Source organism: Macaca thibetana, chromosome 8, assembly GCF_024542745.1.
Source record: "Macaca thibetana thibetana isolate TM-01 chromosome 8, ASM2454274v1, whole genome shotgun sequence".
Lineage (NCBI taxonomy): Eukaryota > Metazoa > Chordata > Mammalia > Primates > Cercopithecidae > Macaca > Macaca thibetana.
In genome coordinates, this window is record NC_065585.1 from 134,792,932 (window position 1) to 134,806,004 (window position 13,073).

The window sequence follows — 13,073 nt, forward strand, 5'->3', positions numbered from 1 at the left end:
ACTCAGAGTTCCACACAGCTGGGGAGGCCTCACGATCATGGCAAAAGGCAAAGGAGGAGCAAGGTATGTCTTACATGGTGACAGGCAAGACAGCGTGTGCAGGGGAATTGCCCTTTATAAAACCATCAGATCTTGTGAGACTTCCTCATTATCATGACAACAGCACAGAAAAAAACCCACCCTAATGATTCAATTACCTCCCACCAGGTCCCTCCTATGACTCGTAGGGATTATGAGGGCAACAATCCAAGATGAGATTTGGGTAGGGACACAACCAAACCGTATCATCCACCAACCTACCAACCTTGTTCTTTTCAGTATTGTACTGACGATCCTAGGTCTTTTGAATCAGTCTGGAAATATCGACAACATATCTTGCTAAAAGTTTGATTGGGATTATATTTAATCTATAGATCAAGTTGTAAATAATTGACACCTTAACGTTAAATTCTCCAATATATGAACACAGAATATTTCTCTTGTTAAAATAATTAAATGAGAGGCATTGAGACTGAGGGAGCTTCAGTGCGCTCGGTTTCTACATAAACAAACTAAAACCCAACTTAGTTAGAATAGTAAAAGAAAACTTTAACCAATCAGAAACCACCAACTAACCTCTGACAAGGGACTGTCAACTGGAATGATTCGAATAAGGCTTTTACTCCACTTTAACCAATTAAATGTTTTATTTGCCGTTCTTCTATTTTCACCCTATAAAAGCCTTTTTTTTCCTCATGCCTCTTTGCCTGAGCCCCAGAAGACTTGTGACTTGGAGCCTGCCCTATTCTTAAATTGATACCTGCTCAAAAGAAAACTTTAAGATGTTTGTGTGCCTAAGTTTATTTTTTAACAGTTCTATTGTCAGAAGAGGGACCCAAGGAAGCCCTGATGGTGGTTCCTGGGACAATGAGTAACCAGATGGAGTTACCAGCTGAGCCCATTATACTCACTGCTTTCTCTCTGTGTCTGGATCCAACAGAAGCTCAACTGGGTTCAACAGAAGGTCTTAAGAAGGTAGGGTTTGGGGAAGACAAAGAATCATGAGTTCGTCCTTATCCAAGTAGTCTGGAACCTCTCCATCTGGGACTCTAGCTACGTTCATGTATAAAAATTATGAACCCAGAAGCTGTGTTTTTCTAAATAAATGTGTAAACTTTCCTAATGACAACTTAGAATTACGGTGGTCACAGTGAAGAAATTTTAACCTAAACAGTTATTCATCTATAAGCTACATTGAAAGAGAAGTGATCTTAAATGCCTCAGAAAAAAATGACATATGTTTTTAATTGGCATGCAGAGGCTTCTAAAAGACTAAGCAAATCAAAACTTGCCTTTCTTAAAGACTCTTTGCAAAAGGCAAATTAAAAGCTTAAGCACTTAATCAGTGATGATAAAAAATTGTACATGGACTCACTCAACTCTGAATACTCCTTCTTTTCCTCCTCTCTCTCTTCTTCCTCTGCCTAATTACTCTGATTCCACCAACCTCTTCACTCAGCTGCCTTTCTACTCTGAAGATGAGAAGAAAGTTAGGAAAATGCCTTCTAAAGTTAGGTCCTCAGATCAACTGTGTCTGCCTTCTTTAATTACCTTTATGTCTTGGTCAAAATCCGAACTGACGGAAATCGTGAAAGACTTCTCCAACTCAAAGGAAAACCACCAGGAATTTGCTGAGGAATTTAGAATCTTCATTTAAGCATATAATCCATGACTTCCTGATCTTTGTCAATTTATCCACATGATACTGGGACCTGGTGCAGCCTGCAAATGGAGGCGATGGCTGAATGGAACTAACCTGAGGATGATATTAAGGATCTTATGTCTCAGACAGCTGCAAGGGACAAACAAAAAAGAGGCAGGGGAAAAGGAAGCATTCTATAGTCTTATAAGTAAATCTCATCTTTACCTGGGCCTGTGTTCCTGCACTGTGACCGCCAAGAGAACTTTTTTTTTTTTTTTTTTTTAATCTCTATCACCAGGCTGGAGTATAGTGGCACGATCTAGGCTCACTGCAACCTCCTCCTCCTGGATTCATGATTCTTCTGCCTCAGCCTCCCAAGTAGCTGGGACTACAGGCGCATACCACCACATCTGGCTGATTTTTAATTTTTTTTAGTGGAGATGGGGATTCACCATATTGGGCAGGCTGGTCTTGAACTTCTGACCTTGTGATCCGCCCCCCTCGGCCACCCAAAGTGCTGGGGTTACAAGCGTGAGTCCCCATGCCCGGCTCACAAGAACTTCTTAGCTACCCCCATCCCTCAAGTGAGACAGGAAGGTCAGATGGGGCTGGAGTAGGGAAACGTCTTCCCTTCCAGGTGGGATACGGCTCTAGTAAAACCGTTTTTCCTGCAGAGGAGGAGGCTTTTGTTATGGGGAATCCTCTGGACGTGTTTCACAATATCACTCTTCACGTCTTTCAGAGCAACCAGGGCTTCCATTCTGGCTCTTCACCATGATAACCTTGGGGGCTTCCTGGATTTAAAACCCAGGATAGCAGGGGTTGAGAAGGGAGAGCTTTGACCATGGTCTCTAGTAGTTTTTCACTCTCCTAAATGTCCACGTTCAGCCTCCAGCAAGTTGTCAAAGTTACCGTATGTGTCCCTGCTAGTTTATGGTTTCAGAGCTTCCATTCCGGGTTAGCTCGTCTCAGCTGTGACTCCAGATTTCCAGGCGATGGGTTTGCCCTGAGACCTCAGTGGCCTAGTGGGTTCAAGAAAAGTCATTGATTTCTCCTTTTATTTGGCTTTCTTTTTTCTTTTTTTAAGAATTAAAGTAGTGACTTTCAGTCTTTTTACTTGTAGTTACCGAAACCAGAACTCTGAAATACTTTATACGGACTCAGCAAAAAAGCTTTTTTTTTTCTCCTAAGAAGATATAGGATTTCTTTTGAAGTTTGGTTATTCAGTCCCTGTATATGAATTCCTTTTTTTTTTTTTTTTTTGGAGAGCTACTGAATATTTATTATCATCAGAATTTTTTAATTTTCTTCAGAATCCTGGTCACATAGATGACCTTGAATATTAGCTGATTTTTTCCCCTTGAGGCCCAACATCAAAAATTACTAAAGCCTAACATGTGGCAGGCTAGGAGGGTCCCATGGCTCCTGCACGTTTGTGCTTGCTGTGTGTCTGCTGTAGGGAGAGTATCCGACGGCCTCCACCTGCTGCATATATGTAACCTGCGGCAGGATTCCCATGGCTACCACTCTCGCCCTGACTGCTTCCAGTCAGTGAATGAGCACACTGTGGACTAGAGCTGGGCCATGTCTGCTGGTGTAGGACAGTCTTGCACTGGGGTTCCCCACTGGCAATGCTGAAATTTTCTGCACTGCAGTCTGAGGCTCCCCCGACTCCAAACCTTTTCACAGGTGTTAACTGACATCACCTTCTGAAGATTTTCCCTACTCAATCTTACTCCCTCCCCGCTCCATCTTTTCATTTTGAATTTTTATTTTATTTTTTTTCAGAGACAGGGTTTTGCTCTATTGCATACACTGGAGTGCAGTAGTGCCATCATAGCTTACTGCAACCTCGAACTTCTGGGCTCAAGAGACCCTCCTGCCTCAGCCTCCCAAATAGCTGGGACTACAGGGACACACCACCATCCCTGGCTAATTTTCTTGTTGTGTAGAGATGGGGTCTGTCTATGCTGTCCATGATGGACTCAAACCCCTGAGCTCAAATGATCCTCCTCCCTCGCTCAGCCTCCCAGAGTGCTGGGATTTACAGGTATGAGGCACTGCACCTGGCCCACCTTTATTTTTCACAGGCATTTCCCAGTAAATTTATTTCCTTTCTAATTCCTGTTGATATATGCTTCATGGAGCACCCAAACTGGCACAGTTTGTGATTTCTGATCTTCTATTCTATTCTATTACCCTGTAAGGAGACCTGGTTTTCTATCACATTCTCCCCTAAGTGAGAACTCTGGGGAAGACACACTGACTGCTAGATTTTGCTTAGGATGTACAAGCGACGTATGTCTGTCAGGTTTTGCTTAATCTGTGCTCTAGAATGAGGAGAGCTTATTCAAGAATGTCAGCTTCCAAGATTGGATATTTTTGCTTTCTCTAAAACGTTTTATTTTATTTTAAGAATTATATTTTGCCTGGGGTGGGGTTGGGGTTAAATCCAGGGAGCATATACCCGGGGTTGAGGGCAGGGCATATGCTCTCTGGAAGGTTAAAGAGGAAGGTTATGTTTTATTTGGAGCCATTGTTAGAAACACAGCATTCCTATAAATCGTCTCCTTTTAACCTCTCTTCTCACTCTTGTCCTCCTTTTCACCCAAGCCCTAAGTCAGCCTGATGCTCTGTGGTTACACATCCCACCCTTGGACAATGCCCACCATCAAGTATTCCTTGTTGTCACTTGTCATCCTCATCCTACACGCTTTCTATCACAGAAATGTGCTGGGACCCTCACGCATTTATGGCCTCCCCATGCTCCATGCCATTCTTCTCCTTGACATTGTGTGTTTCTTTGAATGTTTACTTCAGAGAGGTCTTGGGGGTGATGGACTTCGATTCCATTACCCACACCACCGTTTTAACAAGAATCTCCTGACTGAAACTTACTGAAACGGAAGAGAAAGTCGTCTCACCAGAATCGAGGGATGTCAAGGCTGGAAGGTATCTTAGAAATCATCTAATCCAATTCTTGCTTCAGAAATGATTCAAGGAAGCAAGTGAAGTGACTTGGACTTGACCTATGCTAATCCTGTCTCCCCACCCTCAACACTGCCCTGCTGACATTTCTGTAGCCCCAACACCCCGCGCCCCCGCCAAACACACACACTGTGCCTTGGTGAGTGTTCACCAAGGAACGCTGCCTTTTGATAAGCCTCAGTAATCAGGAGCAGGTACAGCCTCTGCCCATAAATACACCTGCCCCGCTCCTGCCTGGGGTGATTCCCTCCAACTTCCGTCTGCTTCTTGCCAGCGGCCCCAGCATTATGCAGAGACTTGTGCTGCTGTTAGCCATTTCTCTTCTATTCTATCAAGATCTTCCAGGTAAAAAGAGACTCTCAGCTGGAAATGTATACAGTTGCTGGGGATGACAGGTGGAGAAGAAAAACATTTGATTTAGAAAATAAATCCTGAAGGATGGAATAACCTTATTCAATCCCAGCCCTTTTCTCTTTGTTTTCATTGGGTCCATTAGTAAAATGCAGTACGTGGCAGTCCTTGTATGCACCTTACAGCCACAAGGCTTACTAGCTCAAGGAGGAAAAAAGAAACGTAGGGATCAGGAGTCCTGGATGTCATTGGCCCCCTGGCCACACACGGTAACAATTCCTCATGGAGTCCTCAGCAATGAGGACTTACTAGCCATGCTTGTTCCATTGCAGGTCAGAGGTAATTATTCATTGTTGATTTTGTAGAATAAGATGCCTTCCCCCATCCTCTTCCTTCTGAACAGCTTTACTCTGCACAGAATGGATGCCTACTCATCCTCCTAAATTTTGCAACTTTTCATATGAAGTCAGATGATTAGGATTAAAGGGAATGCAGTGATTTTAGTAGGCAAGAATATAAATTACTGACAACACAAATAGCAGGTGCCTTTGAACTCTGCTAAGCAAATTTTAAAGTTAGACTAAGAGGTCAGAAATCTTCTGACTCCTACGTTATTCTATGTCCCTAGAAGCATATATTTCTTATCTATTTGGAATGGATATGAGAGAGCACATAATCTAATCTTACAAGCTGAGCAACATTCTTTTTTTTTTTCTTTTGAGACAGAGTCTCAAAATGTTGCTCAGTTTCTTTTACAAGCTGAGCAACATTCTCTATAGTACAGTGAGAGAAAATAAGATTTTTAGAGTTGCTTAATAAGACTAGCAGTGCTGGGACGAAACCAATTGTTTTGACTCATAAAGGCCATCGGATCTTCTCTTCCAAGCTGCTCAGTCAATTTTGTGGGGCTTTGACAGACACTCAGCACCCATCTTTTTCCCCTTCCAGGCTGTGCCTCTGCTGTGATTCAGATGGGTTAATGATTTTTTTCAGAGGGTACCTGTTTAGGTTAACTCTTCCTTGTTCTTTCTTCCCGTGTCATTTCCCAAAGACACTTCTGTGAAATTCTGCTATGAGCATGTTCCAGGTCTGTCAAAATATGGTAGCAATTTATCAAAGAACAGGTTTTCTTCAACCTGTGATCCCAAGACAAAGAACATCTTGGGATGGAAAGCCTGGGTCAGGGATCCCTCCAGATCCCCAAGAATGCACCACAGAGCTGGCTGCCATTACCTGCACTTAACTGCTGAGGACTGGGTCAGACTGGTCTCTGTAGTCTAATTCTGAGAAAGACCCTTAGCAGGAAGAGGATTTGGGAGGGAAGTGGCAGAAGTGGGTGAGGTTGAATGACATGCGCTGCCCGCCTCCTCTCCTGCCATCCCTACTTTGGGTAAGTTTGGCTGTCACACACTGTCAACCCCTCAGATACCCACAAGGACTGGGGATGGGGGCTGTAAACCAAAAATAAAATTCTAACCCCACTTCCCAACCATCCAAATGGACTCCCTCCTCAGCCAGGGCTCTTAAAATTTTATCTGGTTAATTTAATCTGGTTAAATTTAATCTGGTTCAGGCCATGAAAGGAAGTGGGGGTCAGACATGCCTCATGATACTTTCCAGCATGAACATCAACACAGACTTTAAGTCTGATAAGAAACATTTTACAGCCTGTTCTCTCTGAAGCCTGCTAGCTAAAAGCTTCAACTGCATGATACAACTTTGGTCTCCACAACACGATCTCTTGTCGCAACCCAAACATTCCTGTCTATTGATCCCAGGTCTTTAGACAAACTCAATCGTCAACCAGAAAATGTTTAAATTTACCTATAGCCTGGAAGGCCCCCTGCCACACCCTCCCACTGTACCGCTGCAGGCCCCCCTAACCGCCCCCCACTTTGAATTCCCACCTTTCTGGACCAAACCAATGTAAATCAGCCAAGTGTAGTGGCTCATGCCTATAATCTCAGCATTTCGTGAGGCTGAGGTCTGCGGATCTCTTAAGGTCAGGAGTTCGAGACTGGCCTGGCCAACACAGTGAAACCCTGTCTCTACTAAAAATACAAAAATTAGCTGGGTATGGTGGCGCATGTCTGTAATTCCAGCTACTTGGGAGGCTGAGGCAGGAGAATCGCTTGAATCCGAGAGGTGGAGGTTGCGGTGAGCTGAGATCATGCCATTGCACTTTACCCTGGAAGACAGAGCGAGACTCTGTCTCAAAAAAAAAAAAAAAAAAAAAAAAAAAATTAAATCTTACATGTATTGGTTGATGTATTATGTCTCCCTAAAATGTATAAAAGCAAGCAAACTATATCAAAACCACCTTGGGCACATGTCCTCAGGACCTCCTGAGGTTGTGTCACAGGTGTGCTCTCAACCTTGACAAAATAAACTTCTACATTAACTAAGATCTGAGACCTGTCTAGGAGTTTCTGGATCTATAGAGCAGAGAAGGAAAATTGCTTATGCAAGAAAGAAACTAGTGTAGTGTAGACTACCCTGGAATGTATTTATTGCTTAGGATGTATTTATTTTTCAGCCTCAGTGTATGGACTGTATTCTCCCTTTCGCATTCTGTTTACTCAGACTATAAGACACACCAACTGGGTTTTTGTTCCAGCTTTGACATATAAGTTGCTGTGTGACCTCAGTTTAGTCACTTTCCTTCTCTGAGCCTTAATTCCCATCTCTGAATAGATGGCCTGTGAGGGCTCGCTTGAAACTGACAGTCTAACATTTTAAAGGTTGTATTCTCTTCCTAGTCTATTCTTCTTCTCCCTTAATGCTAAGCTTTGTTTTCCCTGAGCAAGCATGTTGTCCTTCTTTTCCTCCTATAACTACAGGTTGTAAAGTGGCCTGCCACAGATAGGTCAGAAGGCACATATCTGCTGCCCAACCTCCACACTCGCTCAGCATGATACACATCGCAGCCCCCCTCACTCCTTTCTTCATTGCCTTGTACTGTGACCACAAGGGCTTGCTTTTGAATGAAGGTTACAGCAAAACAGTCTTTCCTCGTCACCCACTGTGGGGCCATTCCAAATATAAACCCGTTCAATATCCTATCAAACACAAGAATTGGTCGAACTTCCTTTTAGTCCTCACCCACATCCTGGACAAAGAATCTTGACACCTAAGCATCAGAAACAGGAGGCTTCTCTTTACCGGAACGAGGGAAAGACATAAAACCCTGGTGTGAGGATTAGCAGCCCGTTTCAGTTCTCCTGCCCCGCTGCTTTGTGGAAAATGAACAGATGCAACAGGGGAGAAGGACTCAGGGCTCAAGTGAAATTAGGGCCCTTGGGCCCCGACTTCTACAAAGAGGTCCACTTGTAGTTCTGACTCTCCTCTCCCCAGGGTTCCTCTGACACCCTCCCCCAAGCCTGGCTCCTGCTGAGTTTGCTAGAGAACCTCATGCAAAGCCCTCTCCAGCGAGGCTCTCTCCGTCCACCTTACACTGTCCTCCCTACCATCAGCCTTGCTTCTGGCTTTTCCTGATATCTCTGTGAGATCCTATCAGTGTGGCATGTGAGATAATGAGCTTTACAAAGCTGCTTTTAGCCTCAGAGAGCACACCCTGAGACTGAGAAACTAAATCCATGTCTCCTGAAAACTGCTCTGGGCCAAGGGCCAAACAATCCGGATTCTGCTCCTTTCTAGTTTCCTCCACTCTACTTGCATCCACTCTAGTTTCCTCCTGTCTAGTCTATCCAATCATTCACTCACCAGGTCCTTACTGAAAACAGGCTATGTTCCCGGTACCAGTTACACAATGGTAAGCAACATAAATAAACATGGGCCTCATTATCGGGAGGTCGTAGTTCCATTGAGAATACCAAATAATAAAATATACATACATATACACATATCTATATCTATCTTTAGGTATGTATGTATCTCTCTCTTTCCCTCTCTATATATGTATCTATCTCTCTCTATATATATAGATACATAGATATATAGCTACAACTTGTGATAAGTAATATAAAAGACTAACAAATACATAGGGAGAAAAATAGTTTTGGGGCATTTAAATACATGAAAAGACAGAGAAAGATATGCCCAATATTGGGATCTTAAGGTTGAGATATAAAAGTTCAAAGAATCCACGTACGGGAAGAAAAACCTTCCAGGCAGAGGGGACAGTGCACGTGAAGGTACTAGGATAGCAAAGAGTTAGCTCACACGGAACAGAAGGGAGGCTGGCGAGGGTATCATGGACAGAGTGAGGGCCACAGTGGAATAGCATGAGTTTGAAAAAGTGGCCCAAGATCAGATCATGATTGCTTTGGAGACCCAGTAAGAGGCTTGGTGAGATTTAATCAAAAAACAATAGTAAACTGTTGTAGGGATTTTGAAAATAGGTGTGACATGGACTGATGTGTATTTTCAAATACATTGGGAATCAGAGGGTCAAGTCGATCGTGTAGAAAAGTGGAGGAGGATGGGGGTGCAGGAAAACCTCCACCACCATGCACTAACATTCTCTATCCCCCTCCGAAAACACCTTCTGCCAAAGCCTTGCCTTTTGGTGCCAGTGCGCAATTAATCACAGTGCCATATCCTGTTATCTAGTGAGAAGTGAATTTGAATTGGACAGAATATGTGGTTATGGGACTGCCCGCTGCCGGAACAAATGTCGAAGCCAAGAATACGAAATTGGAAGATGTCCCAACTCCTATGCATGCTGTTTGAGAAAATGGGATGAGAGCTTACTGAATCGTACAAAACCCTGAAACGCAGTAGTGCTGGTCCCTAGAGTCGCTGGAAGCAGGACCTCAGTGGCTTTCCTTCCTGTGGCCTTGCAGCAAGGGCATCCCCATTGCAACCACAGATTCAGTTATCAAACAAGGTTTGCTGAGCTTCCACTCAATGCAAAGCCAATATAGGAGATTGAAGAAGAATACAGCCTGGAAAGCCCCTCTGGTTGTGATAATGGAGAATAGTAATGGAGGTTAATCATGAGTTTCAACACTGCATAAGTTGAACCAAAAATATGTCTACCTAATCAGCTATAAACTGAAGAAAAACATCCTTTTTATTCTGATAATGCTGGTTTTCTTTTCTGATCAAAAGTTTTGCTCAGAAGTTGTATATGTCTTTTGTTAATTAAAATGGAAAGTAAATCAATGTTAAGTGTGCCTTGTTTAGAATACACTGTATTTCAAAACATAGACCTCTGAGGAGAAAAACAAAAGAAGTGATGTGTAATGACAAGCTTGGGAACCCACTGGAACTTAAGGGATTGATCAAGTGGGTGTCTGTGGAGAGTCCCATGCAGCAGAGGGCAGCAGAGAGCAGCCCTGCGCTGAGCTGTGGATTCTTGATCCTGAAAACTGGTAAAGAAACGGGACTGATGAACATTTGGCCTGCCTGCCTTTCTTGTCCAAACCAAATTTTAAGGTAGTCAAAAGCTTCTCTCCTCAAAAGTAGTTCAGCTGACAAATGAGGAGTGTCACCATTTTGCAAACACATAGGGAGACAGGGATCTAGCCAAGGAATGTCAACAGCAATTAAAATAAGCCAGAAAGACAACCTGCTACCCTGGGCTTCCTAATAGAAGGACATAATGCCATGTATGAGCTGCTAGTCATGGTAAGCGGCATCATCCTCACCTTTTCAGGGTGGAAACTGAGGCTGGATTGTGCCCTTTCTGCCAAAACCGTGTAATGGTCCTTCACATAGCCATCACTCGGCCTCAACATGTGGTTAGTCTTATTTCATCCCTTAATAAGACCCTCTCCTAGATTATCTCAAATAAAAATAAATTATTTCAAAGATGCCCTTTTGAAAATACTTCAGAAGGTGCAACTCAGGGGGGAAACAACTCATTTTGTAAAATAGAACCCCAATACTATTATCACCCCGGGAAAAAAATCAACACTTGTTCCTTAATACAATTTAATAGTCAATCTGTATTCAAATGACCCTGAGCATGTCATAAGTGCCTTTTAAAGAATTGCTCTATTAGCATCCAGGAAGGTCCACATACTGCCTCAGGTTGTTTACCTCCAAGGCCTCTTGCATAGATGGTGATGTGTGCTTCTATTCCATCTATAAAATACTGTGCTGAAAATTGAGTGTATATCTGGGCAAGCCCCTAGATCTCATCACTGCAATTACAGGAAAAGAAGAAACTACTGAACCACCACTAAGGATGCCACATTCCAAATGCAACATACAGAACACGCTATAAGACAATGTGACATTTATTTTATTCTTATATTGTTTTAGACCCTTTTCATTATTCTCATATTTCATATTTTATAAAATACTTCTAACACATAATCTCCTTTGATCCTCACCATAAACTCTTGAATTAGGCATGGTAAGTGTCATCATCCTCACCTTTTAGGCATTGTTACTACGGTTCAGAGGGACTAGTGTTTTCCTAACATTGGCCAGGATATTATGCAAGACCAGGCCTAGACACCACATCTCAAGTGCAATTCAGAGGCAGCACAGCATGACATGTACAAATACACAAAGCCTGGAATCCCAGCTCTACTGCTCAGCAGGTGACCTTGGGAAGGTGACTAATCTGACTTGTACCTTGATTTCCCCTCCTGCCATATGGCCATTTTGCCCAACAACACTTACAAACACAGACCCAACTGCTGACCCTGTGCTAAAATTATTTTTTGCCTCCTTTTAGAATTTAATTTGATGCCTTGCCAAGAGAGGCCATCTTGCACTTCCCAGTGTAAATATAGAGCAAAGCAAGGGACTTCTACAGACTTTAATGAGCGCCACCAGCCGTGGTGGCCAGAGAGACAATAACAAGCAGAAAGCAAGGCTATCTCATTGTCATTGATGACTTGTATCGTGGTCTTCTCTGAAGAGCCCTGGATTTGGCTTGCCGTCCTGGTGTCCTGTTGTTTTGCTTTCTAAAGAGGCTGGATTCTGAAACAGCGCCCCCTGCCACCCCCAAGTGTAATTCACATAGTCATATTAATGAACTACTATCCTCAGCACTTAAGGACATCACAAAGTCACACTACTTTAATTTCAGGGCTTTACAGTGAAAGGACAAAGATAGATTGTTCTATTTTATTGTTTCCAGAATTGGCAGGAAATATTTAATAATTTGGACTTGATGCACTACAAACACAACCAGAAACCCAATAACATCGCTACTTATCTTCTATCTCCAAAGGATGGATACAGATCTGAAGTCTGTAGTTCACAATGAATGATCAGTAACCCTTTGAAATGTGCCTAATGAAAATCTACAGAAGAAAGGATTGTTTGGATATTTTTCACTTTATAATTTATGCATTTTTTATTATTTGAAGTTGAGAGAGAGACAGAGATTGACAGAGAAAATCTCTGGGTGAGCAAATCCACCACCCAGGTCCTTATTAAAATATCCAAAAGTGCAGAATTTGAAATTTTCAACATTCAGTAGTTAAGATTTTCAACAGTGGCACATTCTCTTTCTTGCCTCCCAAGAGACATCTCATTAAATCCTGGGAAATATGACTATGAAAAGGGGAAACATATTGCAGCCAAGTTTGTGCTCAGAAGTTGCTATAGAATCAACCTTCTCTTGCATTACCACATGACCCAAAGAAAATTAGCCTGGAGGAGTCTCACAGATGAGTGAAGCAGAGATTCCTACGTAGATTTTCTTATTCCTGAATTTTAGATTGTGGTACGTCCACAAGGACTGCTGGGACCACCTCAGTTTCATAGGCACAGAGGGCCCTGTGGGTAAAAGAAGGTGGGGTCCTGAGTCTTCCCAACATGACAAAGTCAAAGGCAGACACATGGTGAGTGGTACAGCTGACTTTGTGCCTGAATCCGAGGGAAAAAATGGTCAACCTCTGAGGACTGGGAAGGGGCTGAAATGCTTTCCAGTTGTGAGAAATTACACACAAAAAATAAAAGCATCATGGAGAAAAGATACCATTCCAGTGAAAAACTACATTTCTTCTTATGTCTGTGACCACCATGAACTCCTGCTCTTCCCCAAACAAATTTGCTGCCTTTCCCTTTAACCTTGAGCACACCTTTGTTTATTTATGTGGACTCCATTCTGTTAATAGTGTCTGCA

At 42.9% G+C, this 13,073-nt stretch overlaps 1 protein-coding gene across 1 annotated transcript; it reads left to right on the plus strand.

Moving 5' to 3' along the window:
- Window positions 1-4,907: 4,907 nt before the first annotated feature.
- On the plus strand, window positions 4,908-9,800 carry LOC126961101 (beta-defensin 104A). The gene is made up of 2 exons (XM_050801155.1): window positions 4,908-5,014; window positions 9,593-9,800. Exons 1-2 carry the CDS (start codon window positions 4,957-4,959, stop codon window positions 9,751-9,753), a joined length of 219 nt encoding a protein of 72 aa, XP_050657112.1. The 5' UTR covers window positions 4,908-4,956; the 3' UTR covers window positions 9,754-9,800.
- Window positions 9,801-13,073: the final 3,273 nt, after the last annotated feature.

Excerpts from the sequence above, each read along its gene's own strand:
- LOC126961101 (XM_050801155.1), top strand. The coding sequence starts at position 4,957 with ATGCAGAGACTTGTGCTGCTGTTAGCCATTTCTCTTCTATTCTATCAA. Across the intron at positions 5,015-9,592 it reads ATTCTATCAAGATCTTCCAG|TGAGAAGTGAATTTGAATTG; the intron begins GTAAAAAGAGAC and ends CCTGTTATCTAG.